The sequence below is a fragment of the Balaenoptera ricei genome, chromosome 11 (assembly GCF_028023285.1).
Source record: "Balaenoptera ricei isolate mBalRic1 chromosome 11, mBalRic1.hap2, whole genome shotgun sequence".
Taxonomy (NCBI): Eukaryota; Metazoa; Chordata; class Mammalia; order Artiodactyla; family Balaenopteridae; genus Balaenoptera; species Balaenoptera ricei.
In genome coordinates this window covers 89397547-89423027 of record NC_082649.1, presented here as the reverse complement: position 1 = coordinate 89423027, position 25481 = coordinate 89397547, and the positions used below count along the sequence as shown (strand labels likewise).

The window sequence follows — 25481 nt, the reverse complement described above, 5'->3', positions numbered from 1 at the left end:
ACTCCATCCCTCCCCCTCAACCTGCATCTAAACTCCTTCTTGTGGAGGAAATGGGCTTTAGAGAAGATGGTGGAAATATTGTGAGGGAGGTCCTGACTGTGCCGGGAAACGCAACCAGAGAGAAGTGAACTAAGTAAGAACCTCAGCCTCTGAGAACAGCCCCTGTGCACTGATGGGCCTTGTGATGGGGGGATGGGAACAGATACTTAGAACTGGAAGCAGGGCCTTAACGATCTTTCATCTTTTCCCAGGCATCCCTCAGCCCATGAATACTACGATCCAAATGACTACATTGAAGGCGTCCATCAGGAGATAGACAGGGAGGAGCTGGAGCTGGAGGTAAGAAGAACGTCCTCGTCTCGTTTCAATAGTCATTGTTAAGGCTAATAAGTCCCTATCAGCATGAACTGAGATTATGGATGCTCATGCAATGTCCACCTCTCATGGATTTCTTTTAGAAGAACCACGTTCAGTGGGTTGAGGCCTCTCTGGAACACTGCTTTGCAAGAAGAAGGGCTATTTAATAACCTTCATAGGACAACACTGCTTTTTGATGATCATCGTGACAAAGCAGAGGTCTTTAAAAAGCTACCAAATATCTCAGGAGCTAGATTTCTGGAGTAGGATGTAGACTTTGTAAGTCTTTGATATTTCGTTAACTTTACAGCAGTGGGTTCTTTAGTTGCGTCTTACTTTCTAACACCTTTGAGAATCTGATGGAAGCTGTGGTCTCTCCCTGGAAAAATGCTCCTGTCTCTAAGAGTTTGCATGGGATTTCTGGAGGGTCACTGAGCTCCCACAATATCTGCCGCATGTGGCCCACTCTGCCTTACAGTTGTTTTGTTATATCTGATACACCAGAACCACTGTTTGCTTTCTCTTTCCCTTTAACTTAACCCAACTCCTTTAAACTAAGGTAAATTTTTTTTTTCTTTTTTGAATTTTATTTTTTTGATACAGCGGGTTCTTATTAGTTATCTATTTTATACATATTAGTGTATATATATCAACCCCAATCTCCCAATTCATCCCCCACCACCACTGTCTCCCCCGCCCCCCCCCACCCCCTGCTTTCCCCCACCTTGGTGTCCATACGTTTGTTCTCTTCATCTGTGTCTCTATTTCTGCCCTGCAGACCGGTTCATCTGTACCAATTTTCTAGATTCCACATATATGCGTTAATATACAATATTTGTTTTTCTCTTTCTGACTTACTTCACTCTGTATGAGAGTCCCTGGGTCCATCCATGTCTCATACAAATGAGCCAATTGCGTTTCTTTTTAGGGCTAATATTCCATTGTATATATGTACCACATCTTCTTTATCCATTCATCTGTCGAGCATTTATGTTGCTTCCATGACCTGGCTATTGTAAATAGTGCTGCAGTGAACATTGGGGTGCATGTGTCTTTTGAATTATGCGTCTTTCTGGGTATATGCCCAGTAGTGGGATTGCTGGGTCATATGGTAATTCTATTTTTAGTTTTTTAAGGAACGTCCATACTGTTCTCCATAGTGGCTGTATCAATTTACATTCCCACCAACAGTGCAAGAGGGTTCCCTTTTCTCCACACACTCTCCAGCATTTGTTGTTTGTAGATTTTCTGATGATGCCCATTCTAACTGGTGTGAGGTGATACCTCATTGTAGTTTTGATTTGCATTTCTCTAATAATTAGTAACACTGAGCATCTTTTCATGTGCCTCTTGGCCATCTGTATGTCTTCTTTGGAGAAATGTCTATTTAGCTCTTCTGCCCATTTTTTGATTGGGTTGTAAACTAAGGAAAATTTTAAAGGAAATGCTGTATCACTAGCTCAGTCAGAAAATCAGCATCCCTTGCCATGAATAGAAGGTGCTGTCCAATAAATACAGCGGACACGAGGCAGTGTTATTAAATCCCGCTGCTTGTCACTGGTAGCTGCCCAGGGCTGGGTGCCTGGGGCCCGTTCTCTCCACTACCTCCTGCTCCCTTTCTCTCTGTCTAAGGAGATGGGCTAGTATCACAGAAGTGGTAAGACTAGCCCAAACTGAGGCTTTCTTCCTAAAGGAAGTAACTTTCTCCACGTGAACTATCTGAGAGCATCTTGCTTTTGGTGGGAGGAGGCCACTCTGAAATGCCTTCCTGGAGCCTTGTTATTCAAAGTGTGGTGCAGAGACTGGGACAGCAGCACGTTGGGGATTGTGAGAAATACAGAATCTGGGCCCTCAGACGTACAGAATCAGAATCTGCATTTTACCAAGATCCCCAGGTGTTTTGGTGCACAAGTCCCAGGGGCCCTGACCTGGAGGCCACAGGCCCAGGTAAAGAAGCCCAGGCTTCCATTTGCCCTCGTCATGGGTCACACGATGGGGGCTTTGTGCGTTTCCTTCACTGTGGTGTGAAGCTGTGCCTCCGAGCCTCGAATACCACCCACACCATCCGGGCAGAGTGCAGTCCCATGGACTAGAGATGACTAAGCCCCTCATGGACATTCAAGACTTGTTCAGACTTCTTCCTTTTGTTAAATAGAAAAAGCACAAAGAGACTCTACATGCACGCTTACGTTCATTTCTGCTCGCCTGCTTTTACTGAGCATCTGTTACGTTGAATATCCTTTTTGGTGCTAGAAAGGCAAAATCAGCGAGTCATCACCCTGCCTGCCGTTCAGGAGCTCAAAGTCCCTTTGCTTCATCAGCCATTAGCTTAGACATGAGCTTTTCATCTAGAAAACCAAACTGTGGCCATTCTCCATCTACAGCCCCTTTGAGCAGTTATCACGAAGTACCATGAGTCCGTATCAGGCAGGAAGGCTGCTTTTACATTTGGACTTTTGTTTAGAGCAGCTTGGATGTCACCAGGTTATTTCTGTTAACTGAGTGAACCTGGTGGTTTTGGATGAGCGGCCCGTCCCAAGTTCTGAGGTCAAGATGCAGGTAGGTTCTCTCCGCGGCTCCTCACCAGGAGGGAATCTCCGGGAGCGAACAGTGTGTATACTTCCAGGAAGGCTCTGTTGCAGAGGCGTGTCTTTGGAAGATCACCCGGTCAGTTCGAGAAGGTTAATGAACAGCAGCACGGCCAAGAGCTGTGGTTCCTAAAGCAGACCCAGTTTTCTGGGGGAATGGCATGTACCATCATCCCCGCTTCCTCGCGAGATTTCTTAGAGCCGTCAACAGTCTGTCTCTGCTAGGTCCCATCAGCCTGTTGGGTCCCCCCACCCAGGCTTGCTGTGAGTAAGGGGGCCAATCTCAGCCCACCGCTCCTCGTCTTAAGCTGAATTAGATCAACATCCGCCCCTTTCGAAAAATAACCCGTTCCGTGGATATTATATAGGAGGAAAATATATGAGTGTTTGGGGATATTATGGAAGCAAATGCACAGAGAAAAACAGATGTTCTCTCTTTTAAAGCACACAAAATGATCATATTTAGGTAAGTGTCAAATCCCTGTTATTGTGAAACTGCTTAGCATTAAAAGGATTACACCCCAGTATACTCAAGGGTTGAGCCGCCAAATAATTACCCGTAAATTTTCAGGTACTGAACACCTGCTCTGGATCTTCCTGTAGGTAATTAAGACGGAAAAATAGACGTCTGAAGGCTTTTCTTTTCCCTTAGTCTTGTTTTAATTTCCCAGTTGATTCATCAGTAGCATCCTAGCCAGGCTGTGAAGCTGCCGTCACCTATGCTGTGTCTTGATGATGTCATTTTGAAACCAGAAAGGAAAAGAAAGCTACGCTCTCACCAGGGAGACTAAAATGATCTCCAAACCTGGTTGCATAGTGTAACGTCATAAGATCTCAAGGGAAGCGAGACCGTCCTGGAGGTAATGCAGGCTGTCCCCGCCAACCTATGCATTTTTCTTTAGCCTTTAAGGCACAGCACCAGGGCTCCTCCGGGGAACCTTCCCTGGTCGGCCCTACCCTCACTGAGTCAGCCTCCTCACCACCCTCCCAATTTCATCAGCACTTGACCCTTCTTCTCCTGCCACCTGCAATCAGAACCTGCCCCCTGCTCTTATTTTATCCCCCCAGATCCTGGCCCAGCTCAGCGTGGCTCATCTCCAGAGAAGCTTACGTACCGCTCTGGCTAAAGCACCCCTCCCCCAGTAGGGCCATTTCCTACTTAGACTCTTCCTGCTCAGACAGTGCCCGGCAGAGGGTAGGCACCCAAGAAACATCTGTCGAATAAAGGAATAAATGCCTTGTGACCCAATCTCACTTTTCAGGACCTTGAAGGAAAGTACAGTCTTTCTAGAGACATCTCTACGTCCCCGACAGTGCCACGCATAGATAGAGAAAGTGTGGAGATGATTTCCAGAAATATGCACAAGCAGTTCTGGATCGATAAGGTCTTAGAGTTATGCTTCAGTAACCAGTCTTCCTAGAGGTGCAGAAGCCATCGAAATTACTCTCTGGGACGCCCTCTGATTAAAGTGGCTGTCGTTGAAACAGAAAGCTTGAATCAACCAAGGTAGACTGGCCCCCGTACTTTACTCAATTGAGCTATCATTTCAATTTCATCTAAAATGTCAGGCTTAGCTGTTCATTTTTATCCAGCCGTCCATCTAGACCGGTAAGCAACAGGACACCAGTGGTGGGGGAGGTGTAATCCAGATAATGGTAATACATTATTCACACGAGTTTGATTAATGGTCTTCTTTGCCATCTTATCTCCATCATCACAGACAGATATGTATTCATGCCCTCTGTGCTTTCCATGATGTACTCAATTGTGTAAGGCTCTACCTCTAGCTTGGAGTGAGAATGAAATGTTGAGAATTTACTAACCACTCAATAAGTTGGAGGAACGGCAGTTTCCACTGAGCCCCAGAATATTGTCTCTGGGGATAAGATGGTAGAAGAGCCGAGAAGTTTCAAAGAAGTGAAGTGACTTTCCTAGGGCAGCCTGGCTTGCTAATGGCAGAGCCAAGTTTATTTTTCATTTGGATCTTTAGTCTGCCTTGGAATCTCAAGCTAATTCAGTTTTATTGAGCACCTACCATGCATGGTATATAAGGCTAGACGCTGTTTTTAGTGCACAATTCAACTACTACTGCATTACTGTAATCTTTATGAGCAGCCAAGGTAAAACCTAAATCTATACAGATCGCAAGACGGTATCGGCTCTTACAGTGTTGTATTTCCAGAGCTTCTGAAAACCTCTTATGGTTCACTCTTTGCTTAACTGTTAGCAACCAGGCTCTCCTCTATGATGTGCAACCATCCCCTGGAAATGGAGTGACCACAGCTAAGTCATAGTAGGGTTTTTTTGGTGGTTTTTTGTTTTTTGTTTTGTTTTGTTTTCCTGTCAAGAGGTTAACCGTGTTTAATTCTGGGTGATAAGAATATAAATGATCATTCCCTTCTTTGCACTTTTCTGAATTTAATTTTTTCTACTTTAAATCTTTTTTTTAATTTTTAAAAAATTTTTATTTTACATTAGAGTACAGTTGATTAACAATGTTGTATTAGTTTCAGGTAGACACAGCAAAGGGATTCAGTTATACAGATACATGTGTCTGTTCTTTTTCAAATTCTTTTCCCATTTAGGTAATTACAGAATACTGAGCCAAGTTCTCTGTGCTATACAGTAGCTCCTTGTTGGTTATCTATTTTAAATATAGCAGTGCATAAGTGTCAATCTCAGAGTCCCACTCTATCCCTCCCCCGCCCCTCTCCCCCTGGTAACCATAAGTTCATTCTCTAAATCTGTGAGGCGGTTTCCGTTTTGTAAATAAGTTCATTTGTATCATTCGTTTTAGATTCCGCATATCAGCAGTATCATATGATATTTGTCTTTCTCCGTCTGACTTACATCACTTAGTATGATAATCTCCAGGCCCATCCATGTTGCTGCAAATGGCATTATTTCATTCTTTTTAATGGCTGAGTAATATTCCATTGTATATATGTACTGCACCTTCTTTATCCATTCATCTGTCAGTGGACATTTAGGTTGCTTCCATGTCTTAGCTATTGTAAACAGCCCTGCAGTGAACATTGGGGTTCATGTATCTTTTCAAACCATGTTATTCTCCGTATATATGCCCAGGAGTGGGATTGCTGGATCATACGGTAGCTCTGTTTTTAGCTTTTTAAGGAACCTCCATCCTGTTCTCCATAGTGGCTGCACCAATTTACATTCCCACCAACAGTGTAGGAGGGTTCCCTTTTCTCCACACCCTCTCCAGCATTTATTGCTCGTAGGCTTTTTGATGATGGCCATTCTGACTGGTGTGAGGTAATATCTCATTGTAGTTTTGATTGCATTTCTCTAATTAGTGATGTTGAGCATCTTTTCATGTGCCTCTTGGCCATCTGTATGTCTCCTTTGGAGAAACGTCTATTTAGGTCTTCTGCCCATTTTTTGATTTGGTTGCTTGTTTTTTTGATATTGAGTCACATGAGCTGTTTGTAAATTTTGGAGATTAATGCCTTGTCAGTCGCATCGTTTGCAAATATTTTTTCCCATTCTGTGGGTTGTCTTTTCGTTTTGTTTATGGTTTCCTTTGATGTGCAAAAGCTTCTGAGTTTAATTAGGTCCCATTTGTCTATTTTTTGTTTTTATTTCCATTACTCTAGGAGACAGATCAAAAAAGATCTTGCTGCGATTTATGGCAAAGAGTGTTCTGCCTATGTTTTCCTCTAAGAGTTTATAGTATCTGGTCTTACATTTAGGTCTTTAATCCATTTTGAGTTTATTTTTGAGTATGGTGTTGGATAGTGTTCTAATTTTATTCTTTTACATGTAGCTGTCCAGTTTTCCCAGCACCATTTATTGAAGAGATTGTCTTTTCTCCAGTGTATAGTCTTGCCTCCTTGGTCACAGATTAGTTGACCATAGGTGCATGGGTTTATCTCTGGGCTTTCTATCCTGTTCCATTGATCTAGATTTCTGTTTTTGTGCCAGTACCATCCTGTTTTGATGACTGTAGCTTTGAAGTATAGTCTAAAGTCAGGGAGCCTGATTCCTCCAGCTCCAGTTTTCTTTCTCAAGATTGCTTTGGCTATTCAGGGTCTTTTGTGTCTCCATACAAATTTTAGGATTTTTTGTTCTAGTTCTGTGAAAAATGCCATTGGTAGTTTGATGAGGATTGCATTGAATCTGTAGATTGCCTTGGGTGGTATAGTCATGTTCACAATATTGATTCTTCCAATCCAAGAACATGCTATATCTTTTCCATCTGTGTGTCATCTTCGATTTCTTTCATCAGTGACTTATAGTTTTCAGTGTACAGGTCTTTTGCCTCCTTAGGTAGGTTTCTCCCTAGGTAGTTTATTCTTTTTGATGTGATGGTAAATGGGATTGTTTCTTTAATTACTCTTTCTGATCTTTCATTGTTAGTGTATAGAAACACAACAGATCGCTGTGTATTAATTTTGTATCCTGCAACTTTACCAAACTCATTAATGAGCTCTAGTGGTTTTCTGGTGGCAACTTTAGGATTTTGTATGTATAGTATCATGTCATCTGCAAACAGTGTCAGTTTTACTTCTTCTTTTCCAGTTTGGATTCCTTTTATTTCTTTTTCTTCTCTGACTGCCGTGGCTAGGACTTCCAAAACTATGCTGAACAAAAGTGGTGAGAGTGGACATCCTTATCTTGTTCCTGATCTTAGAGGAAATGCGTTCAGTTTTTCACCACTGAGAATGATGTTTGCTGTGGGTTTGTCATATATGGCCTTTATTATGTTGAGGTAGGTTCCCTCTGTGCCCACTTTCTGGAGAGTTTTTATCATGAGTGGGTGTTGAACTTTGTCAAAAGCTTTTTCTGCATTGCTTGAGATGATCATGTGGTTTATATTTTTCAGTTTGTTGATGTGGTGTATCACACTGATTGATTTGTGGATATTGAAGAATCCTTGCATCCCTGGGATAAATCCCACTTGCTCATGGTGCTTTTAATGTATTGGTGGATTGGGATTGCTAATATTTTGTTGAGGATTTTTGCGCCTGGGTTCATCTGTGATATTGGCCTGTAATTTTCTTTTTTTGTGGTATCTTTGTCTGGTTTTGGTATCAAGGTGATGGTGGCCTCATAGAGTGGGTTTGAGAGTGTGTTCCTTCCTCTGCACGTTTTTGGAACAGTTTCAGAAGGGTAGGTGTTAAGTCTTCTCTAAATGTTTGATAGAATTCACCTGTGAAGCCATCTGGTCCTGGACTTTTGTTTGTTGGAAGATTTTTAATCACAGTTTCAATTTCATTGCTTGTGATTAGTCTGTTCATATTTTCTATTTCTTCCTAGTTCAGTCTTAGAAGGTTGTACTTTTCTAAGAATTTGACCATTTTTTCCAAGTTGTCCATTTTATTGGCATATGGTTGCTTGTAGCAGTCTCTTATGATCCTTTGGATTTCTGTGGTGGGTGTCAGTTGTAACTTCTTTTTCATTTCTAATTTTATTGATCTGAGCCCTCTGTTTTTTTTCTTGATGAGTCTGGCTAGAAGTTTATCAATTTTGTTTGTCTTTTCAAAGAACCAGCTTTTAGTTTCATTTATCTTTGCTATTGTTTTCCTCATCTCTATTTCATTTATTTGTGCTCTGATCTTTATGATATCTTTCCTTCTACAAACTTTGGGTTCTGTTTGTTCTGATTTCTCTAGTTGCTTTAGGTGTAAGGTTAGGTGGTTTATTTGAGATTCTTCTTGTTTGCTGAGGTGAGATTGTATTGCTATAAAGTACACTCTCAGAATTGCTTTTTCTGCATTCCATAGGTTTTGGATCATTGTGCTTTCATTTTCATTTGTCTCCAGGTATTTTTTGATTTCCTCTTTGATCTCTTCAGGGATCCAGTGGTTGTGTAGTAGCATATTGTTGTTTAGCCTCCACATGTTTGAGTGTTTTACAGTTTTTTTTCTTGTAGTTGATTTCTAGTCTCATAGTGTTGTCATCGGAAAAGGTGCTTGATGTGATTTCAGTTTTCTTAAATTTACTGAGGCTCGCTTTGTTGGCCCAGCATGTGATCAGTCCTGGAGAATGTTCCATGAGCACTTGTGGAGAATGTGCATTCTGCTGCTTTTGGATGGAATGCTCGGTAAATATCAATTAAGTCCACCCGGTCTAACGTGTCATGTAAGGCCTGTGTTTCCTTATTGATTTTCTGTCTGGATGATCTGTCCATTGGTGAAAGTGAGGTGTTAAAGTCCCCCACTATGATTGTGTTACTTTTCGATTTCTCCTTTTATGGCTGTTAGTATTTCCCTTATATATTGAGGTGCTCCTACGTTGGGTGCATATATATAGTTACAATTGTTATATCTTCTTTTTGGATTGATCCCTTGATCATTGTGTCATGTCCTTCTTTGTCTCTTGTAACGGTCTTTATTTTAAAGTCTATTTTGTCTGATATGAGTATTGCTACTCCAGCTTTCTTTGGATTTCCATTTGCATGGAATACCTTTTAGCATCCCCACACTTTCAGTCTGTACATGTCCCTAGATCTGAAGTGGGTCTCTTGTAGATAGCATATATACAGGTCTTGTTTTTATATCCATTCAGTGAGCCTGTGTCTTTGGTTGGAGCATTTAATCCATTTACGTTTAAAGTAATTATCAATATGTATGTTCCTATTGCCATTTTGTTAACTGTTTTGGATTTGTTTTTGGGGGTCTCTTTTCTTCCCTTCCTCTTTTTGTTCTCTTGTGATTGGATGACTAATGTTAGTGTTGTATTTGGATTCCTTTGTCTTTTGTGTGTGTGTATCTATTGTAGATTTTCAGTTTGCGGTTTCCATGAGGTTTTGATACAGCAGTCTATATATATACAAGATTGCTTTACATTGCTGGTCTTTTCATTTCAAATGCATTTCCAATCTCCTGCATTTGTGCTTCTCTTCTCACCATTGCTGGTTTTGATACCATATTTGTGTGTGGATGATTTCCTACCTTTACTGTATGTTTGCCTTTACTGAAGAGCTTTTCTATTCATAATTTTCTTGTTTCTAGTTGTGGCCTTTACTTTTCTACCAAGGGAAGTTGCTTTAGCATTTGTTGCAAAGCTGGTCTGGTGGTGCTGAATTCTTTTAGCTTTTGCTTGTCTGTAAAGCTTATGATTTCTCCATCAAATCTGAATGAGAGCCTTGATGGGTAGAGTATTCTTGGTTGTCGTGTCTTCCCTTTTGTCACTTTAAATATATCGTGCCACTCCCTTCTGGCCTGCAGAATTTCTGCTGAGAAATCAGCTGATAACTTTATGGGAATTCCCTTGTGTGTTATTTGTTGCTTTTCCCTTGTTGCTTTTAATATCTTTTTCTATGTCCTTAATTTTTGTCAGTTTGATCGCTATGTGTCTTGGTGTGTTCCTCCTTGCGTTTATCCTGCCTGGGACTCTCTGTGCTTCCTGGACTTGGGTGACTACTTCCTTTCCCATGTTAGGGAAGTTTTCAGCTATTAATGCTTCCAGTATTTCCTCAGGTCCTTTCTCTCTCTCTCCTCCTTCCAGGACCCCTGTAATGTGAAAGTTGGTGTGTTCAGTGTTGTCCCAGAGGTCTCTGAGACTATCTTCATTTCTTTTCATTCTTTTTTCTTTCTTCTGTTCCGTGGCAGTGATTTCCATCATTCTGTCTTCCAGTGCACTTATCCGTTCTTCTGCATCAGTTATCCTGCTATTTGTTCCTTCTAGTGTATTTTTCATTTCAGTTACTGTATTGTTCATCTCGGTTTGTTTGTTCTTTAGTTCTTCAAGGTCTTTGTTAAACATTTCTTGCATCTTCTTGATCTGTGCCTCCATTCTTTTTCTGAGATCTTGGATCATCTGTACTATCATTACTCTAAATTCTTCTTCGGGTAGATTGCCTATCTCCACTTCACTTAGTTGTTCTCCTGGGGTTTTATCTTGTTCCTTCATATGGGACATATTCCTCTGCCATCTCATTTTGTCAAACTTTCTGTGATGGCGGTTTCTGTTCCAGGCTGCAGGGTTGTAGTTTTTCTTGCTTCTGCTGTCTGCCCCCTGGGGGAGGAGGCTGTCTGAGAGGCTTGTGCAGGCTTCCCGGTGGGAGGCAGTGGTTCCTGCCCACTGGTGGGTGGAACTGGGTCTTGTCCTCTGGCGGGTGGGGCCATGCCAAGGGGCGTGCCTAGAGGGCTGTAGGCTCAGGAAGACTTTATGCAGGCTATCTGCTGAGGGGTGGGGCTGTGTTCCTGCCCTGCTGGTTGTTTAGCCTGAGGCATCCCAGCACTGGAGCCTGCAGCCTGTTGGGTGGGGCCAGGACTTGGTAAGAAAATGGGAGCCTCCAGGAGGGCTCATGCCAATGAGTACTCCTCAGAACTGCCGCTGCCAGTGTCTTTGTACCCTCAGTGAGCCACAGCCAATGCCCATCTCTGCAGGAGACCCTCCAATACTAGCAGGTAGGTCTTGCCCAGAGTCTTATGAAGTCACTGCTTTTTTCCCTGGCTCCTAGTAAACACAGGACCCTGTGTGTGCCCTCCAAGAGTGGAGTTTCTGTTTCCTACTGTCCTGTGGAATTACTGCAATCAAACCCTGCTGGCCTTCAAAGCCAGACTCTCTGAGGGCTCCTTCCTCTTGTAACCAGACCCCCAGGCCTGAGGAGCCTGACGTAGGACTCAGAATTTTCACTCCTGTGGGAGAACTTCTGTGGTGTAATTATTTTCCAGCTTGTGAGTCGCCCCCCCGGTGGGTATGGGATTTGACTTTATAGCAGTTGCACCCCCTCCTACCATCTTGTTGTGGCTTCTTTGTCTTTGGATGTAGTATATCTTCTTTTGGCAGTTTCCAGGGGTGTTTTGGTCCATGGTTGTTGAGCAGTTAGTTGTGATTTGGATGTTTTCGTAAGAAGTGGCGAGCTCACATCCTTCTACTCCACTGTCTTGTCTCTGCCCTCGTGTGGCTTGTAAGTGACACTTTTCCAACTTCTGTTTAGAGTTCCTAAGAAGGTCCAGATAACACAAGGAAATATTATAGCCGATGCTATCTTAACATCACTGTCAAGTACACACCTAGAGTAAACCCCAGAGTAATACCCTGTGCTTTGTTTGTTTGCTTGTTTGTTTTATAAATTTATTTATTTATTTACTTTTGGCTGCATTGGGTCTTTGTTGCTGCACACGGGCTTTTTCTAGTTGCCGCGAGCAGAGGCTACTCTTCATTGCGGTGCGTGGGCTTCTCATTGCTGTGGCTTCTCATTGCGGAGCATGGGCTCTAGGAGCGCAGGCTTCAGTGGTTGTGGCTCATGGGCTCAGTGGTTGTGGCTTGCGGGCGCTAGAGCACAGGCTCAGTAGTTGTGGCGCACGGGCTTAGTTGCTCCGCGGCATGTGGGATCTTCCCAGACCAGGGCTTGAACCCGTGTCCCCTGCATTGGCAGGCGGATTCTTTTTTTTTTTTTTTTTTTGATTTTATTATTTTATGGCTGTGTTGGGTCTTGGTTTCTGTGCGAGGGCTTTCTCTAGTTGTGGCAAGCGGGGGCCACTCCTCATCACGGTGCGCGGGCCTCTCACTATCGCAGCCTCTCTTGCTGCGGAGCACACGCTCCAGACGCGCAGGCTCAGTAATTATGGCTCACGGGCCCAGTTGCTCCGCGGCATGTGGGATCTTCCCAGACCAGGGCTCGAACCCATGTCCCCTGCATTGGCAGGCAGACTCTCAACCACTGCGCCACCAGGGAAGCCCCAGGCAGATTCTTAACCACTGCGCCACCAGGGAAGTTCCACTGTGCTTTATTATTACTGAAAATGTGCTTTACCAGCATCTGTTTATCCAGTACCACACATCCTTTTTAGAACCAGACCATTTCCAAGATAGAAAGCAGCTCCTAGAGGACCGCCCTTAAAGTAGAATTGCACTCCCCTTCTTGAGTCTGGTTTAAAGGATCAAGTCCTAAAGTTGTGCTTCGCAGCCAGCTGGAATTGGGGTGGGGTGTGGGGCTTGGACATCCTCAGGCGAGTGTTTCAGATTGGAGTTGGCTCCTCCCATGCACTGCCCTGACACACAGCATATGCCTCAGGCTGGAGCCAGGCCTGGGCTTCTCCTCCACAGCAAGGACGTAAATTTGCAGTTTTTAAGTCAAGTCCATCCAAAGTGAGAATGTGAGTGTCCCCATGACAGCCTGTCCTGGGAAAATTTGCAGTGGGATTTAAAGGCTCAGTGCAGTGCTGGGCTGTATATCATTCTGCTATAGTGAGGAAGCATTGTTTTCAGAATATCAGTGACTGCAAACAGACCTGGTAATCAGAACCTCTTCTCTACCAGGCAAAAATGTTATGTTTCACCAACATGTGTTGTTTGTAACATAAGTCCAAACAGCATTTATGAGGAATCTATGACTAATTTTCGAACCACATATGGGGTTAATGGCAGCATATAAAAAGGGTTTAAGTAAGGAAGAACGTAAGATACTATTCTTGATTAATTATCAGTGATTCAGGTGAAAATACTTTAAAGCAACAAATGTTTTAGGATATCTTCCATGCCAGCCTGCCGTTTTGTTCGAAGAAAGTTGTCTCTTGTTATAGTAGTTCTTCAAATTTCTGTCAGTCAAAATATTGACAAAAAATAGAGTAGGAATGCTTTTCAAGTTAGGTTTTGATCAAAATCGTATTGATTGTAGACAGCAGACTGCACACATTTTTGGGACTAGGCCAAATGCATGAAATCTTTTTTTACGTGTCAGACCTTAATCTATCACAATCCTTATGAGTCTTCCTTTTTCCTACTTGAATACTCCTAGTACATCATGCTGTTTTTTCCCCCAAGACATCAGTTCCGGACTTTTCACTTTCCCGAGTTCTTAAACGGAGCCCTCAATTCTACATGTGTATTACAGAGTCATGCTTCTCAGACTCTCGGTGGTGAAAGACCGGGGGGACCAGGTTAGCCGGTTGGTTTAATTTTTAACATGTCACTGACCCAATACGTGATTCTACCATGAGTGACTCCATAGTTCGCCCCTTGCCACTTCAGCTCAGTAGTACCTGACGCAGTCTTGCACTGTGGTCAGTGAGACAAGTCTGCTAATCCTATCCTTGGCGATCATGACAGTGTCTAAGTGCTGTAAAATTTCGAAACACTGCCCTCATTTTCTGCACCTTCCTCGCCGTGACCTTGAAGCAAACTTTGAGTCATAGTAGAATGAAGCCCAGTGGAGCTCTGGTATCTTTTGACCTTTCTTAAGAGCTATTCACCTTGGTGGCCAATCATTCAGTGAAAACTATAACCTGTATTATCATTTTTATCCTGGTAACAGTCATATCACAATGTTTATTATCTTTCTAAGTTTTCTTCTTACAGCCTCTCCAGTTATCCTTCTCTCTGCTTTGGTTGCACGTGAACTTGTTCCAGAACCAGCTGGCTTCCACCTTGAAGCCAGGGCTCTGTGGCAGCAGTGGGGCTGCAGTGGTGCATCTGGAGCCAAACGAGTTATCAGGAAATTGCACGGATTTACACTACCTCTTAGGAAGCGCCGAAACGGAGAAGGTCTTCCCTTTTGCCTGTACCCAGATGAAGTGTAACCTGAGACAGAGACTTGGGCATGCGTTTGAAACATGAGGATGATGTGGGCCTAGTATATTTGTGGTATGCAAGTGGGTTATTCCAAAGTACCTGGAAAGAATGCGCCCTCGTGGTTAAACTCGTGCTACCTCTTTGATTGCTTAGTCTTTTTCTCAAAACACGAGAAAAGAAATTTCCATCCAACTCAACTAAATTATCAGAAATTAATGGGATTTCATTTAAGGGAAGCATGCCAGGTTGCTAAAGCTATAATGAGGAAGTCATTGAATTAATTAACATGTCAATATTCAGAAAATAAAATTATCTTATTGGGGGGCGTGAGAAAAACACGCACTCAGCTGCAAACAACGGCTGTGACTTCAGGCAAGAAGCTGCCTGCACGTATTGTACTGCGGTTTTCTGTGGACTGTCTCTGGGCCAGTCACTGTGCTGAGAGCTCGGCAGTCTCGTCTCAGTGACTCTTCACCCTGTCCAAGCGGCAGGGTGACATGCGCTAGTGAGGAAGCAGGCTTAGATATAGTAACAAGCCCATGAAACCCCGTGATGAAGCTGCTAGAAAGAGCTAGAGTTGGGATCTGCACACAGGTCTGCCTGTCTTCCGAGCCTCAACTCTTCAACACCACGACGCTCTACTCTACACAACAGCCGGAAAGCCTGCTGAAAATATCGAGCAGATCATGGCAGTCTTCACTTAAAAGTTTTCCAAGGCTTCCCGTGATGTTGAAATCAAATCCGAGCTCCCCGACGCTGGCCCGTTGGCCCCACTGCCTGGCTATGCTCAGCCCGCCTCTCTCTTCCTCGTTCACAGGGCTTCAGCCCTCCTGGCCCCAGGGCCTTTGCACCTCCTGTTCTTCTGTCTCGAAAGTGTCTATGATATTGGGCACCCAGGGGAGGGTTCCGTAAGTATCTGCTGTGTAACTGTGTTGAGCTTTGAACACAAAAACAACTGTGCCCTCACCAAGAAGAGCCAGGAGAGAGAAGATATTTCCAGAGACAGACCCCACCTCAGAGCTCCTGCTGGTTGGCAAGCAGCTAACACTAAACACCAGACCGGGGCCTCTGCCTGAGAAGTTATCATCGGGCAGCCCTTGGCCCTTCGTGCTGCCGCGTCTCGCATGGGTGGTTGGCAGGATGGGTGGAAAGGGAGACTTGGCCCATGAACGCTTTCAGAGAACCACGCCACATCCTCCAAGGGCCCAACAATTATCAAAGTTCTGACCTCATTCCGAAGCGCAGGTTAATTGGCAAATACAGTGGCGTTCCCTGTGCCCTTGTGTCTCGCGTTTGGGCTCGCTTTGCTTTTATCTTACTTAATTTGCTGTAACAGCGGCGGAAACTAATTTCTCGACTGTAAATATCACAGCTGTTGGGGAAAGCATTAATTGCGTGCTATCACGTTACCCTCCTTCCTTGGATCAATTTACGTGTAGTCTGTTTGCGAGTTCTGTTACTGTGCATATTAACGGAACACAACGGGAAATAATCTCACCAAACACATTGGAAACATTTGTACTGAAATGGCTGGATGGTTTAGGGTTTGGAAATATTCTTGTTTGTGGCAGACGTTGAAAGAATGCTTTTTAGAAGCCCGACCCCAGAAGTCTTGACGCTGAGTGAAATATGGGTAATTTTTCTTTGGGGGGATCAATAAAATAACTATTTTCAAAATGACTTTATATTGACTGAAAGGTCAGAAATGCCCTGGGCATTGATCCCATGACCGTAATCACTTTTTTGTTTAGTAAGTTAACTGCTCTGCCCACGTCGAATGCAAAGAAATCCAGTTCATCATTTAAACAAAATGTTTTTTTAAAGCATTTGACGTCCTCCCAAGCCCTCATTGCCTGCCGCGGTCTCACAGGGAATGCCCTTTCTTTGTCTAGGAAGTGGATCTCTACAGAATGAACAGCCAGGACAAGCTGGGCCTCACAGTATGCTACCGGACGGACGATGAAGATGACATTGGGATTTACATAAGCGAGGTATCGAGGCTGATTTTTTATAACTATCATAGCAAGAGCAAGAGAGTTGGTCTCTCTTTTTTTTTTTTTTTGCCTTTTATGTGTTAACCAACCTTAACTCTGGCTCACTGAGATGTCCTTGGAAAGACGCAGACAGATTTCTTTCTCCCCTTTATCACGCTCCATGGAGTTACATCTTTACATAGGGGTTAAGTTCTAATGTCGGCACATAAGACAAAACTACCCTTCAGAAGCCTGCAAATCGGCCATAAAATGGAGCCGTTTACATGGCTTTGTGTGTTCAACCCCGAGGGAAGAGCAGATTCACATTTCCCTTCTCGTGTTCATTGAATGGGATGGGGGAGGGCATCATTTACACTTTTTAAAGTATTTCTGTGTCTGTTTCTCTTTTTTCTTTTCTTTTGGTGCAGTGTGTATAGTTGAATTCACGTAAGTTCAGTGTAACTTCAAAGTACATAGATGGAATCTCTCTTGATCTTCCCAGAGAAGACAATGCAAAGCAACTGATTTCAGGATGGATACCTGACCACGCACTGCCCTCTTTGCAAGCACAGAAACCCCATTTTGTCAGGAAATAAAATCCATCCCCATGGGATGAATCAAGGGATGTGTCTGCTAGGCTTAATAATTATCCCTTTGGGTATACTTCACCCACCAAGCTTAAGTTGGCCCATCATTACTGCATTTCAGGGGTGTCTCTCCCAAACTCAGTCCCACTTGTCTCAATTATATTTCATTTTTAAAGTTACTTTCCAAAATTTAATAGACGCATTTGGTAAAATAATTAAGCTCTGGTTGCTAGCCCAGCCCACATGATGAAGGGTACCCTTTAACCTGTTCTACAGCACACTTTTGATTTTCATTCCTGTGCATTGGAACAGGAGTCAGCTGTGCCTCTTCATCCCCTCAGGTCACCAGGGTCTGTGCACACTGCTGTGTAGCAGGGTTGCCGTGCAAGGATCCAGGAACACAGCCTGGAAAGGGCTTGGAAACAGATCAGTCCCTGTTCGTCTCCCTCTGCATGACCCTAAGTCTTGTTTATTTCGGTGCAAAACGAAAACAGAGGGACGAGCACGATTATGTGTTAGACGCAGACTTTGGAAAGGGCTGTTGTTTATTTTCGTGCGTGTTTCAGTTACCCACTCAGTGCTGAGATGTCTGCTGTGTGTTTCAGATCGACCCTAACAGCATCGCGGCCAAGGATGGGCGCATCCGAGAAGGAGACCGCATCATCCAGGTAGGTCAGCTTCCTCTGTTTATCACTCAAGAGCAAACTGGTTCTCATAATAGCTTTGGGGTGGAAATGCAGAAGTTAACAAACAGGGGGTCGCAAATATCAGGTGTGTGGTGAGGCCAGAGAAGGTAATGGCTGAAGTACAAGCTATGGAAAACACCTGGCAACAGGGTGTGGTGAGGCGTGAGACAGACTGGAGAGAGGACGCATGGCCCACCTGAACAGGAAAGCTGCCCCAGCGCTTTACAGCACGAGCCAGCTCACCTCCTTTCCTTTCCCTTCTCTTTGGGCCACAGACAACACATGGGGGCCAAATCAGGCCCACAGTTCTCGTGAACCAAAATAATGCTCATTTGAGCTTTCTCTGAAGGATTAATTTTGGACCGATCATTTCAAGTTTGAGCCATCTTTTAAACTCCATGACTCAGCATTTAACTAGTATTATGCGATGGCTTTTAAGAGTAGTTTCCTTATCTGTAAAGGATACCTGTTGCTCTTTCGAGTCAAAATGAGACCAGTCTTTTTTTCCCTTTGTCTTTTAATTTAAGCTTTAATTATTTTTTTTTAACAAGTAACATTTTTTATTGAAGTACAGTTGATTTACAATGTTGCGTTAATTACAGCTGTAAAGTGACTCAGTTATACATGTGTATACATTCTATTATTTTCCATTACGGTTTAATCACAGGAGATTGGGTAGAGTTCCTGCTGCTACACACAGTAGGACCTTGTTGTTTATCCATTCTCTATATATGCCAGTTTGCCTCTGCTAATCCCAGACTCCCAATCCAACCTTCTCCCACCCTCGTCCCCCTTGGCAACGACCAGTCTGTTCTCTGTGTCCGTGAGTCTGTTTCTGCTTCATAAATAGGTTTATTTGTGTCATATTTTAGGTTCCACATGTGAGTGCTATTATAAGATAGTTGTCTGTCTCTGACTTCCTTCACTTAGTATGATAATCTCTAGTTGCATCCACGTTGCTGGAAAAGGCATTGTCTCATTCTTTCTTTTTGATGGCTGAGTAATATTCCATTGTCTGTATGTACCACGCCTTCTTTATCCATTCATCTGTCGATGGACGTTTAGGTTGCTTCCATGTCTTGGCTGTTGTAGCAAACAGTGTGCTACAGTGAACATTGGGGTGCATGTGTCTTTTGGAATTAATTATAGTTTTGTCTGGATATATGCCCAGGAGTGGCACTGCTGGATCATATGGTAATTCTATTACAGTCTTTTTTAATCTCACGGAAATTGAGAGGCTTTGGTTCATGGTTAGAAGACTTAGCTTCTACCTCTGCTCATTCCTGTCTTCTCATTTCGAATCCACTGTGTTTATACTTATCACTGCCTACCTCACTGCAAGTAATTTTCATTTCCTTTTTCCACTGCTTATTCTTACACTTGCCCTGACTTCAGCCCAGACTGTCATTCCTGACGGGGCTGAACCCTCAGGAGTAACGGCCTTTTCAGTGGCTCTAGTTTTCCACTAGCATCTGCCATTGGCCACGGAAGCACTGAGTTCCTTATCTGGCCCTCCGTGCCTCCCAGACAACCCCACATCCCCTCATTGACCAAGATCCATCACCCCCTTTGCTGCCCGTTCCTTCACTGGCGTAGAGAGTCAGAGGGCAGGCTCCCCTTCCAGCTCAGTGGGACCATTGCTATGTACCCTGGAGCTGAGACCTCCAGACCAGCAGAGCTCGAAGGTGCCAGGACAGGAAGCCAAAATCCTTCCAGAGTGATCAGGTGTGATGGTGAGAGACTCCCTCCCGCTTGACCTTCTGTCCCACCTTAAAACATTAAAGTGTGAAACTGGGAACAGAGAACACTCTGCATAATTCCAGCACGTTCACGTACAACCCCCATTGCTGCTTTTTTCTCCGACATTATCTGAAAATTAGCTGTAGTCATGCTTTAGTATATTCCATTTAGACTCCTGCCTGAGTATATTTAATTATGTGTCATTAAATTGCTTAGATGTTTTCCCTCTTCACAATGCTGTCATTTTTCTCAGGGCTGCCTTTTGGAGTCCCAGCTACTTCTGTTCACGTAGCCTCCTCCTGTGCACTACCCCCGTGGAGGCCGTCATGTAGACCAGAGACACTGCGTCAGTTGGAGCAAGGCCTTTCCTTCTGAAAACCAGCGTATTCTTTTCTAGCTGCCTGGAAGTTCTGTGTTTCAGCTGTGAGTGGGTGACAGACGCAGGCCTGCAACAGTGCAGGATGATTCTGCACAACTTAATCACGCTACTTGCCCACCCCTCCACCTTTCTCTTTTTAGATTAACGGGATAGAGGTACAGAACCGCGAAGAGGCCGTGGCTCTTCTAACCAGTGAAGACAACAAGAACTTTTCCTTGCTAATTGCAAGGCCCGAACTCCAGGTGAGTCAGCTTCCGGCACGTGAAGCTGGGTCTGTAGTTCTAAAATCAGTAGCGAAGTCCCTGTCCCTGCAGGACACTGCCCACGTATCGAATCTGAACTTGAAGGTACTCCGTACCCTGGAAAGGTAATCTGAGTTGCTCGGACTTTCGATCTGTTTCTCGTTTTGACCTTTTAAGGAGCGTGCCGACATCCACCCTGGCATTTACACAGCGGGCCCCGCGCGTTCGTTAACGCAGGGAGCGTAATGAAGGAAAAGAGGAGGGAACATAACGGCATGGAAAACACAGCCAGGGTCATGCCCGTTAACATGTTTGACTTCCCAGGACCTGACCAGTATCTGTGTGGGTCTCATTTACAACTGCAGAGTGTTAAGGAACGTACAGCATGATTATTATAGTTAATATCTCATCACCAAAAAAATAGTAATTGTTTGTTTGTTAGTTACTTGACTGGTAATTATTTCACTACGTATATGCACATCAAATCATCGTGACGTACATCTGCCAGGTAGTACAGTTTTTACTGTAAAGAAAGGAAAGAAACTTTGGTCAGCAGACTCTTCCTTAAAGGGCGAAAGAAGAAGTATGATTGGCTTTGGGAGCTGTATATATGGTCTCTGGTGCAGTTGCTGGCCTCTTGCAGTGCAGAAGCAGCCGCAGACAATACGTAAACAAAGGGGCTTGGCTGGGTTCCAGTTACACTGTTTTGAAACGAACAAAAATAGGCCGCACGCCAGATTTGGCCCACGGCTGGTAGACGTCAGACCCCTGAGTGGTCTGCTTTTTTTACGGGCACGAGAGAGAAGGGCCTGATAAAAGTGCTAGGCCTTGCCCAAGACTAACAAACGGCTAGGTTCGTAGAGCTACCTTTTTTTTTTCTTTTGTCAGAAAGAACTCTTTCCGTACTGTAAGTAAGTAAGTGCCTTCTCTTTGGGGCCTGCTAAACTTGTGCGTGGGCCGTCACGCAGAAGAGCAGGCGGGGCTAGGGCTCCTTGACGCCGCCCCTGTACTCAGTGGCCTCCTTCGCTGAAAGGAGCTAACCTGGGGGAAAGCGTTTCACCCTCCTGCAGTGAAACAGCAGACCACAGCCCCGTCCCCCAGACGTGTAGGGCGGGAGCTGTCTGCACCGTGAGGGTGGGGGAGTTGTCTGTCGTGTCGTAGAGCAAAACGACAGGCAGCCTGCATTTCGATGACTCCTGGAGGGGGCCCCAGAGGTATTTCTCCCCAGGGCCACTGTCCTCTCTTAAAAATAAATAAGTAAATTAAATGAACGCGAAAGGAGCCTCAGCTGAAGCATGTGTGGGCGGCTGCCTCTCCCCAGCTGGACGAGGGCTGGATGGACGACGACAGAAACGACTTTCTGGACGACCTGCACATGGACATGCTGGAGGAGCAGCACCAGCAGGCCATGCGGTTCACGGCCGGCGCGCTGCAGCAGGTACCGCCCCGCCCGCCCCTCCGCCCCGCCCACAGCGGGGAAACCCCGCCCCCGCGTCTCCCTCGGGATGCCGGAGACCCCGAGCCACCCGGCTGCCTGCCGCCGCGAAGACGGCCAGGAAAGTAACTAACTGCTTTTCTGTTCGCCCGAGTGAAAGGCAAGCCCATAGCTTCCCTGACCACGAGAGAGCTGTGTGGCTTACAAAGCAAAAGCAGTCATGCCCGGGTACCCCTGACCTTCTGATACTCGTTTCGAAAGCAAACCCCATGTGCCGGCGTTAATGTATTGCTAGATCAGAGAAACAAAAAGTCATGTTTTCAAAAGCAAAGCAGTTCCCTCTGTTTAACCTGAGCTGCTTGGCACCCTTTCCGTCCCTTCTATAACACCACCATTGTCAGAGATACCCTAACTAACTAACTACTAATCGAGGGCCTTAGGAGCTAAAAGGACGTCGTCTGTGCCTCCCGCTTCCCGTGCGTGCACAGGGGGTCCTCGAATGGCTGGAATCATTCGGAGAGGTAAGGTGACTATCGTCCTCCTTTCCCAGGTGCGGAAACTGAGGCCGAGAAGGAGGTTAAGTGGCTCCCCCCGGTCAGGCTGACCGGGTAGTTAACCCGTAGCTAATTCCCAGGCCCTCCTCCTACAGGAAGAGTCACACCTGGGAACTGCACCTCCGGCGTCCCTCACTGTGCCCGTGTGTTCTTGTTTTCTGTCGTGTAGAAGAAGCACGAGGAAGACGGGGGAACCACAGACACGGCCACCATCCTGTCCAACCAGCACGAGAAGGACAGCGGCGTGGGCCGGACGGACGAGAGCACGCGCAACGACGAGAGCTCAGAGCAGGAGAACAACGGCGACGACGCCCCCGCGGCCTCCCCGCCGCTGGCCGGGCAGAGGAAGCTCACGTGCAGCCAGGACACCCTGGGCAGCGGCGACCTGCCCTTCAGCAACGAGTCCTTCATCTCGGCCGACTGCGCCGACGCCGACTACCTGGGCATCCCGGTGGACGAGTGCGAGCGCTTCCGCGAGCTGCTGGAGCTCAAGTGCCAGGTGAAGAGTGCCAGCCCCTACGGCCTGTACTACCCGGGCAGCCCCCTGGACGCCAGCAAGAGCGACCCGGAGAGCGTGGACAAGGAGCTGGAGCTGCTCAACGAGGAGCTGCGCAGCATCGAGCTGGAGTGCCTCAGCATCGTGCGCGCGCACAAGATGCAGCAGCTCAAGGAGCAGTACCGCGAGCCCTGGATGCTGCACAACAGCGGCTTCCGCAACTACAACACCAGCGTCGACGTGCGCAGGCGCGAGCTCTCGGACATCACCGAGCTCCCCGAGAAGTCCGACAAAGACAGCTCGAGCGCCTACAACACCGGCGAGAGCTGCCGGAGCACCCCGCTCACCTTGGAGATGTCCCCCGACAACTCCCTGAGGAGAGCGGCCGAGGGCGTCGGCGGTCCCGGCAGCGAAGGCGCCGCGGGGACCGCCGAGGCGTACGGGCCGTCCCCAAAGAATCTGCTCTCCATCACGGAAGATCCCGAAGTGGGCTCCCCGGACTACAGCCCTTCCCCTGAAGAGCTGGACCCCAGCCAGGCCCTGGAGGGCAAGGAGAGGAAACCCAGCGACGGCAGCGGGAGCCCCACCCCCAGCCAGAAGCTGGGCGGCGGCTCGTACCTGTCGCCCTTCCCGCACTCCCCCTACAAACACGCCCACATCCCGGCGCACGCGCAGCACTACCAGAGCTACATGCAGCTGATCCAGCAGAAGTCGGCCGTGGAGTACGCGCAAAGCCAGATGAGCCTGGTGAGCATGTGCAAGGACCTGAACTCTGCCAACCAGTCGGAGCCGAGAATGGAGTGGAAAGTGAAGATCCGGAGCGACGGGACGCGCTACATCACCAAGCGGCCGGTGCGGGATCGCCTGCTGCGGGAGCGCGCGCTCAAGATCCGCGAGGAGCGCAGCGGCATGACCACGGACGACGATGCGGTGAGCGAGCTGAAGATGGGGCGGTACTGGAGCAAGGAGGAGAGGAAGCAGCACGTGGTGAAGGCCAAGGAGCAGAGGCGGAGGCGCGAGTTCATGATGCAGAGCCGGCTCGACTGCCTGAAGGAGCAGCAGGGGGCCGACGACAGGAAGGAGATGAACATCCTGGAACTCAGCCACAAAAAGATGATGAAGAAGAGGAATAAAAAGATATTTGATAACTGGATGACGATCCAAGAACTCTTAACCCACGGCACGAAATCTCCAGACGGCACTAGAGTATACAATTCGTTCCTATCGGTGACTACTGTATAATTTTCACTTCTGCGTTATGTACATAAGAGAGAACACTACCGTTGAGGTAGCAATTCCTGCCTCGTTCAATGCGGCAAGCTTTTGTATATAAGATAAATAGCGTCATCATGTTTATAGTCGAAATCAGCGAGCCCTACCCACTCTGGGTGTCTTAGCTCTATTTTAAGCAGACAGAAACCACCCTTAACTGTCTTGGAAGGCAATATTAACAAAACACAGAGCTTTTTTTCAAATAGCAATGGTACTTTTTATACTCGTTACCTTTTACATGAAGTTTTTAAATTTCAAAAAGATCTTTTACTAAGCATACCTACACAGAATAATTTGTTTACACGCTATATTCATATACGAAAGTTAAACACAACTTTTTTTTTTTTCCTGCCGAAAACTCAGATACGACTGCCAGTATGTATTTTTAATGGAACCCTACCTTATAATGTTACTTTGCTGAATGTGTTTCATGTGAGTGACCGTTTAACATTATTATTTAGGTCAAAGCTTCAGCTCCAAAAACCACCAAACTCTGTGGTTCACGATGTATACTACACATAACCAAACCAGCAGTGTTTGTTTAGAATTGGGATACGCATTTAAACATTCTTCTTCTGGTTAAAGTTCCCAAGAGAGTGTAAAGGTTTTTAACAGAAGGCAAACTATAACGCAGCTTCGTGGAAGTTTAAAGCATGTTTGCAGATACTGCAACCCGTTGGAGGACTTTGCATGTACAGGAAAGTTGTGGATGGAGACAGTTTGTGGAATTTTAAGTGCTCACTGTAGTAAACCTTTGCTTTGTAGCTTCGAAGGGACAGACTTTTACGAGCAAATTCAGAGAACCATGGTTAGTTATAAACAGTAAGTAAAATGAAGTTAAAATAAATTATTATTATTTTCTATTTGATATGTTTTGAAGTGATTCCTCATTTTGCAGTGGTGCCTATAAAATAAAAGCCTTTTGCAGTGTGTGTGTGTTTTTTTTTTTTTTCCTTCATTGTATTACCTGCTGCCTCAGAAGAATTTGAGCGTTTCAGATCATCCACTACCTTCATTCTGCCCGGAATCCAAAGACAGGTCTGTTAGGAAAAAAGAAAAAAAAAAAAAAGCAATCAATCAAACTCACCGTTTAATCTAGCATTCGAATGACTGTCTGTCTGTCTTGCAGAAAGCCTCAACTTGGCCCACTATGCTATAAACTGGAATAACAGCAAGTTTATCAACCAAGCTCGTGTTCACAACGAAACCCCTTTGGTTTACTGCCGCCATTACTGCCTGTCAGTAATATCTAACAACATCTCTGAGTGAGTAGCTAGGCCCAACTTTTTCCATTTCTAAGATGCATCTGCAAAACCCACAATATTTTCATAGAATAGCAAGGGTCACCAAAGTGGGTGGGCTTCAAAACTGGCACCTTTCACACCGCAACAACCCACAGGATCCCAAATACTGAATTTGCTACAACTTGTTCCCCGATTATAGTGTTCACACAAATTTCAGCTATAATGTCTACTAAAAAGACATACGTACATCCATACACAAATGAATGAATGGGATTACAAAGGGTATCATTTTCATTTGCCATGATGCCAGACATCTGGTTTTCTCACTGAAATTTGGATTGAAGTGGCCAGGTGTTTAGGTATCTGAGACTTAGATTCCTCCAACACACCCTGTTTGAACCCATATTCCTCCCTTGCGGCCAAAATCTTAAGACTAGTCA

At 45.4% G+C, this 25481-nt stretch overlaps 1 protein-coding gene across 2 annotated transcripts in view; it reads left to right on the top strand.

Moving 5' to 3' along the window:
• The window catches only part of PDZRN3 (PDZ domain containing ring finger 3), a 244604-nt gene extending 219875 nt beyond the window's left edge, over window positions 1-24729 (top strand). For both annotated transcript variants that reach the window (XM_059940195.1, XM_059940196.1), the window contains 6 exons: window positions 252-339; window positions 16326-16424; window positions 17599-17661; window positions 19939-20040; window positions 21362-21478; window positions 22199-24729. In XM_059940195.1, the coding sequence (XP_059796178.1) occupies window positions 252-339; window positions 16326-16424; window positions 17599-17661; window positions 19939-20040; window positions 21362-21478; window positions 22199-23767 (2038 nt within the window). In that variant the 3' untranslated portion in view covers window positions 23768-24729. The remainder of the gene's footprint in view (window positions 1-251; window positions 340-16325; window positions 16425-17598; window positions 17662-19938; window positions 20041-21361; window positions 21479-22198) is intronic.
• The last annotated feature ends 752 nt before the right edge of the window (window positions 24730-25481 follow it).